Source organism: Lycium ferocissimum, chromosome 9, assembly GCF_029784015.1.
Source record: "Lycium ferocissimum isolate CSIRO_LF1 chromosome 9, AGI_CSIRO_Lferr_CH_V1, whole genome shotgun sequence".
NCBI lineage: Eukaryota > Viridiplantae > Streptophyta > Magnoliopsida > Solanales > Solanaceae > Lycium > Lycium ferocissimum.
This window is the reverse complement of record NC_081350.1, coordinates 62,321,106-62,328,120: the sequence shown is the minus strand read 5'-3', so window position 1 is coordinate 62,328,120 and position 7,015 is coordinate 62,321,106. Positions and strand designations below refer to the sequence as shown.

The window sequence follows — 7,015 nt, the reverse complement described above, 5'->3', positions numbered from 1 at the left end:
CGTTTGAGGCTCTTTATGGGAGGAGATGTAGATCTCATATTGGGTAGTTTGATGCATTTGAGGTAAGGCTATGGAGTACTGACTTTTTGAGAGAGCCACTAGACAAGGATAAGGTGATTCAGGAAAAGCTCTTGGCGGCTCAGAGTAGACAGAAGGAACATACGAGCCGGTCGTGGTTAGGGAGCAGGTTTTATTGAAAGTCTCACCCATGAAAGGTGTGATGAGGTTTTGGAAGAAAGGGAAGCCCAGTCCTAGGTTCATCGGTCTCTTCGATATTCTTAGCCGTATGGAGGAGGTAGCCTATAAGTTGGCTTTGCCTCCAGGTTTGGCTAGCATTCATCTAGTATTTCATGTCTCTATGTTGAAGAGATATCATGGTGATGGTTCTTTTATCATTCATTGGGATTCAGTCTTCTTGGATGAGAACTTGTCTTATGAGGAAGAGCCTATTGATATTCTAGATAGAGAGGTTCGTAAGTTGAGGTCTAAGAAAATTATGTCAGTGAAGGTTCAGTGGAAGAACTGCTTCATTGAGGAAGCTACTTGGGAGACTGAATCAGATATGTGTAATAAGTATCCCTAGTTTTTCACCGAGTCAGGTACCTTTCCTATTGTTTTCTTTCCTTGTTCGTTCGGCGATAAATGGTGGTTTAATTGGTATCTAATGTAATGACCTGCTAGGTCGTTATGGGCATCTTGACCATTTTACCCCTACCCATACCCTTTCGAGACTAAGAATGAGCCTAATGAAAGCTCAAAGAGTTAGAAGTCTAAAAATTGAGGCCTTGATTTATCTTTTGTGTATGTTGTGCTTTGTTTGAAAACTTGTTTCATTTCCGTTAGGGGGTGACTTAGTAAATTTGACCTTTGTTAGGAATTTTGAGGCCACTGGTGAGTCTGTAGCATGTTTTTACATTAATGTGCATGTCTGGTTTTTGTCTGTAGGGCCTCAGATTGATGTCGGGATTTTGGGTGAAAACATTTAGTGAAAAATCAGAGCTCAGTGGTCGGATGTGACCGCTGTAGTAGGTGTACTACTGCTGTAGTGAGTTCACCACAGTGGGGAGCCAGTTACCGCTATGGGGTTTCAAGTTTAATGAGGTCCGTGGTAGCGGTGGGATATCTGCTACAGCGAGACCACTACAGCAGTCGGTGGGAAGCAGAAACTGATTTTTATATTGTGGAATTTCAAGAAACAATTCCCAAGAAAGTAAGAGGCGATTTTCCTACGGCTTGGGTTGGTTCTTCTTTAATGGTAAGTCCTAACCTTTATGTTATTCATTTCCTTTTCTCCTTTAAGTTCCATGACTGGTTAAGGTTCTTTAATGGTGAATGAAAATCCTAGAACCCAAGAATTGCTAAACCCTTGAATAATTGATGGGTGGTTGATTTTTATTGTTGTTTAATCATCTAGGAGTGTAGGTGACCGCTTTCTAGGATGGGAAAGTGATTATTTATGATGAGGATTGTGTATTGAGACTTACAGTTTCATTAAAAATGGAAACTTTGGCCTAAAATCTGTTTGAAAGGGGTGGAATTGTGTCACGACCCACTTTCGGCTCATGCGGGCACCTACCTTTCCACCTTGGTAGGTGAACCCTCTCATTTATTTAACGTTTCAATCACACGACAATCTGTTTAAAAGCATTTAATAATCATGAAATACAGCGGAATTCCATTTACAATTATTCAATAAGCACAAGTTGATATGCTATAACGACACAAATTTACAGACTCGATACGATTTCCCATGACCTGGTCTAGACTAGTACAAGAGCGACTATTGACTCAGATTTCCTTTACATTCTACAACGCATCCTCCGTCCTGAATAAAGTGGGAGGAGGCCTTCCAGATAGGCACCGTGAGCTCCTCTTCACAACAACAAGTACCTGAAACAATCTACACCCCGAAAAGGGTGTAGCAAGTGCAATATCAGTACAAAATACGCGTACTGAGTAGGTATCATAGGACAACAATGGTTAGTAGTACATATTGGTAAGGAATTCATGAATAATGATGATAATCGCTAAACCAAATCACATATCCCAAAACAGTACATCACAACGTCAATATAACTTAAGTCACAACTATTCTTCGATGAATTATAAGTTGGTCAACCCCTATACATGTCTTCAACATCTTTGCAATTCCTAAGTGGCTCGCGTATGTTTTAGGAGCGAGCTCATTGTTATGACACATTTTTATCCTATCTCATTTAAAAAATTTACTACCAGTTTTAGGTTAAATTCACATAGCACAAGTCAACAATATAGTTCACAATCACAGAGTCCAAAAGTTCATCATTGCCAATGTATAGCATCTAAACCCGAATAGGATAGCCTAAATATATTCGATCCAATCCAATCATTACAAAAAAATCAACACACAACTCAATCCATTCATAATGTAATGCGGAGCAATAAATGGTATGAATGCGATGCCATGCCATGCAAATGAGGTGTACACATGTACTCTGGACGAAAATATTGACGTTTCGGCAAAGATAACCCAAAGGTGACTCGCGAAGTCCAAATGCCACCTGGCTCGGATCTTTGCCCAACAGACAGATAGGACCCTGGCTAATTGCTCACAGGGGGAATCTCACCGGCACTGCTATGGGGGACCCGCGGAGCTCATGCACTAACAACGATTACGGGATAACATCGAAATTGGCCATGCAACAACGATGCTCGAATATATCCATCGGACACCTACTCCTCCTCCAAAGTGAGTCCGTCAAATACGCTTTCACAAATCAACGATTCCGGAATTGAACATCGGACATCGTCCTTCTCACAATCACTCAAGGAAAAGAGTTTATCAAATATCAGTTTCATATAAATAATGATTCCGGAATGGGTCTTCGGACATCGGCCTTTTCACAATCATCCAAGTAAAAGAGTTTATCAAATATCAGTTTCGCTCAATCAACAATATCGGATCATCACCGGATATCGGCCGTGCATGAATATGAGAGAATGCGTGCAATGCATATGTCAAAAATCAACAATTAAGTTTAATATCGCAAGTACCATAACGAGGTACACCAATAACACATCACATCCCAATGCCAACAGTGGACATGCCAAAATATATCTATAACTCAAGTGCCAACGGTGGGTACGCCATTATATATTGAGCACAAATACCAACAAAGGTATCCACCAACTACACCTGACATCAAACCAACATAGTTAAACAACCAAGTACGCATAACGGATCGCTAGTCCCAACACACATCAAGTCAATCATTTGACCTACGGTATGACCATTTTCCTAATTCTACATATTTGCTTAGGATAAGAACCTTATCTTACACACGAGTCATTTGTCACCATTTACCTAGGACATCATTCACTACCATGATACATTTTATATTTTATCTAGCGTTTAGATTCACTACAAATACTTTCATCGATAGGCATAATTAGATTCCATCCGCTACTTCAAAGTCACATAAATCCACCAATACACAACAAGGCCACATCAATACCTAAGGAGTCTACAGGCCACAAGCTCGAACAACATGTCACATATGAAAATGCCATCCTAAAGTTCCATCCCAGATCTCCAATCTCCTCTACATGCATTCTCCATTTCTTCTACACACAATACGGAAAACTAACCGGAGTCTACCTCAAGGAAAACCGTAACCTACCTCATGGCCGAGCAGGGGCTACGAACAATCCATTGATTCCTTCAAACAAATTGCTACATCGTATTCCGCGCGATATAATTTGGAGACAATCATGTTACCCAAGATTAAAGCTTTCCACATGAACCCTTCATAAGAGGTTTGGACTAATAGGGAGGTTTGGGGGTCTTAACCCACCTCTAATTTTCTTCTATGTCGATGTTAAGAGGTTTTTCCATTATCAAGCTTATTTTTGGGAAGAACCCATTTCCAAGATCTATACAAGGATCTATTTTTAAAGGAAAGGAGTGTAAAGGTCTAGGTTATTAGCTCATTTCTTTGGTGAAGAACATGGGAGGTGTCTTAGAGGGAATTTAGGGAGAAAATGTTGCTAGCTCATCACTCTTCCAATTGTAGATGACTTGAAACCAACTTGATGATTCTCTAGGTGAGTATATTTAGGAGTAATTTCTTAGTTGGAAGGAGGGTTGGAGGGTGTTAGAAGGACTTATTTAGACTAAAAATCTCATTTTTGAGCTTTCCCACCGAGGTGGGCGGTACGACATCTAGGGTTATGAGAAATGGGACAATTCTTGAAATGATCCCTTAAATAGGGAAATTCACTGTGCGAAATCGCCTTGGCGGTAAGTTCACCACTACAGCGGTACCGGCAGGACGGCAAACATGCTGCTATGGCGGTCGCTACGGCGGTTAGTGTACCGCCACAGCGTCACTGCTATAGCGTCTAAGCGACCGCTGTGGCGGTCTGGCTCTATCTGTTTGCTCATGCTTCTATTGCTTACACAATGCACACGACGATCTTGGCTTGGCTCGAATGGTTTTCTAGGATGTGAATAGGTAGAGACACTATTAAGGGCCATAGTTGTCGTCTTCCTTCGAATTACACAGTAACGATGGATCGGGTCGTTACATCAGATACCTATTGAACAGCTATTCAGGGGGAAACGACCCGACGCTGACGGGTGATGCGTCCAGTAGCCAGGACTTACTAGGACCATCTTACTTCGTATTTTGAGTCCAATAGGAAAGGACAGGGAGAATAACGTAGTCGGGGAACCCCTTGTGACTTAATGCTTCTTAGACGTAACTCAATGGAATCGTCGAGTTATCATGGCTTTCTGGTTTCACGTACCCCGTATTAAAATCCGAGAAGGTTCGGGTTAGTTGAATCCCAAGGGCTTCCTAAGGTATCAAAGCATGGAGGATTCGAATTCAAAGGTGATTTGTGAGACGCCTGCCACGGGATGTAAGACTTGGGCATACCCCCAACGTATCACAAACTTTATGGACGGAGCTGGATACCACCGTAGCTGCTATGTTACCGCTAGGACGGTACCGCCACGGCGCCATATTTGGCCATCGCAGCGGTGGACCAAGAAACCCATGGTACCGCTATTGCGGTCCCTCTACCGCCATGGCGTAACCGCTGCAGCGACTTCGTTGCCACCCCGACGGTTCTGCTGCAGAGTATTAAGGGACTGTAGTCCCTTTTTCTTTTCATTATTCTACCATCCAACTTCGAAAACCCCTCTATATTCCTCAAAACTCCTACTCCCATTTCACTCCTAATCACACTACAACTCTAGCAACTATCCCTTCTCCCTACTTAACACAATTTAGCCTACTGAAACACCCACTTTCTCTTACCCAAAAGAAAAGAAGAAGGGGAAGAAGAAGAAGAAGAAGAAGAAGAAGAAGAAGAAGAAGAAGAAGAAGAAGAAGAAGAAGAAGAAGAAGAAGAAGAAGAAGAAGAAGAAGAAGAACTAGCACAAGAATCCATCTCCCTCCACTATTTTACTACAAGATCAGGTAAAATTTTGTTTCCCTCTGGATTCATAGTTAATCAATCAACACTGCACTATAAACAACAACTCAAGGGTTGGATTTTGGTAACACAAGTTGGGTTTCTGAACTTTAGGTAACTATACAATTTAGACGAATTTTTGGAGTAATCTGAACTAGTTAATCGTTAGGATAGTCTTCCCTTCGCACTTAGCGCGATTATCACACAGATTTGAGACGCAAAACTTGAGCATAGTAAAGAAAAATTCTTGCAATAGATTCTAGGGTTTATCAAGAATTTTGAGCTAGTTTGTTGTTAGAATGGCACCCAAATGGGTTTTAACTTCATGCATATTGGTTTCCTCCCTGATCCGTGCTTCAAAATAAGTTTTTGATCCAAAAAGTGGGGATTGAAATCTGGGAATTTTGGTTATCTGTTCGGGTAAGGTGATACCGCTACAGCGGCACCGCCGTGGCGCTCACTGGCCACTGTGGTGGTTCACCATAGGAACCTCTCTGACTATTGTGGCGATATTATTTCCGCCATAGCGGTACCGCCATGGCGGTCTGCAGGCCGCTGTGGCAGTTATCGCAGATTCTGCAACTGTGCAGTCTGCTGTCAGGCGCTCTTTTACTCAATTTTTCACTTTGATTCTTGCTAGAATTGACATGCAACTGATAAGGCTTAAAATTGACACGCTTCTAACTTCCTTGTAGGCACAATGGCTTAACACGGGGAACAAGTACCTCAAATCCAAGGGGCGGTGCCCCAAAACGTAAAAGTCCCCGCTTACGAGAATTTTCCCACTCACCAGAGTAAACGGCTACATCTGGAGGACAGGTCTATTCCTTTACTATTAGAGCGAGGGTTTGACATGATCAATATAGAGAGGCGAGCTCCAAATTTCTGAAACAGGTTGGTGTCGACCAAATGGACTCGCTTGGTCCGAAACCTAGGAAATGGCAATGAGTCTTGTGTCAGGGAGTTCCATGCTATGCTTCCTTCGGTTAACTGGGATTCCCCTAGCCCGGTGATCATAATAAGGGGTACTCCCGTGAAAGTGGGGGCAAGGGCTATCAACCGGGTTTACAGGCTAGATGATCATCCCGAGGAGCCTTATAAGGAGAAAGCGGCGAAGAAGGATTTGATGTGGTTGGCTACCCAGTTGGTGGAGGCAAGTGATATACCAAAGGTTCCCTAGGCTCATGGTAGGGGAGCGATATACAGTGACCGCTTTATTGTTAAGGCTAAGAGATGGCTATAGATTGTTAGCCACTGGGTCCGCCCTTTCTCAAACACCCATGATGTTTCCTATGCCCGTGCCCTTGTTATTGCTTGCATCCTTGCCGATATTCAGTAAATGTGAGGGCACAAGTCATTGCGGAGTGGAAGGAGTTCATGGATATTTGTGGAAGAAGCTTGATGTTCCCTTCCTGATCCTTTTTGTGAAGGCTAAGGTTCCGCAAGGACGATGATGATTGGGTTCGGCCCTCGAGGCCCTTACCATTCGGCCCCGAATACAAAGGGTCACGGAACTGTGATTGTCAGCCGGAAGAGGAGAAAGGAGGATGATGCG

General features: G+C 42.8%; 1 protein-coding gene across 1 annotated transcript; it reads left to right on the top strand.

Moving 5' to 3' along the window:
* The first annotated feature begins 208 nt into the window (after positions 1-208).
* On the top strand, positions 209-986 carry LOC132032142 (uncharacterized). Its single transcript, XM_059421924.1, has 2 exons — positions 209-566; positions 946-986. The coding sequence occupies exons 1-2, from the start codon at positions 209-211 to the stop codon at positions 984-986; spliced, it is 399 nt and encodes a 132-aa protein (XP_059277907.1).
* The last annotated feature ends 6,029 nt before the right edge of the window (positions 987-7,015 follow it).

What these genes read in the sequence shown, in the direction of transcription:
- LOC132032142 (XM_059421924.1), top strand. Translation starts at nt 209, where the DNA reads ATGAAAGGTGTGATGAGGTTTTGGAAGAAAGGGAAGCCCAGTCCTAGG. An exon ending in GGAGACTGAATCAGATATGT is followed by an intron (nt 567 to 945) that starts GTAATAAGTATC and finishes TTTTGTCTGTAG; the next exon opens with GGCCTCAGATTGATGTCGGG.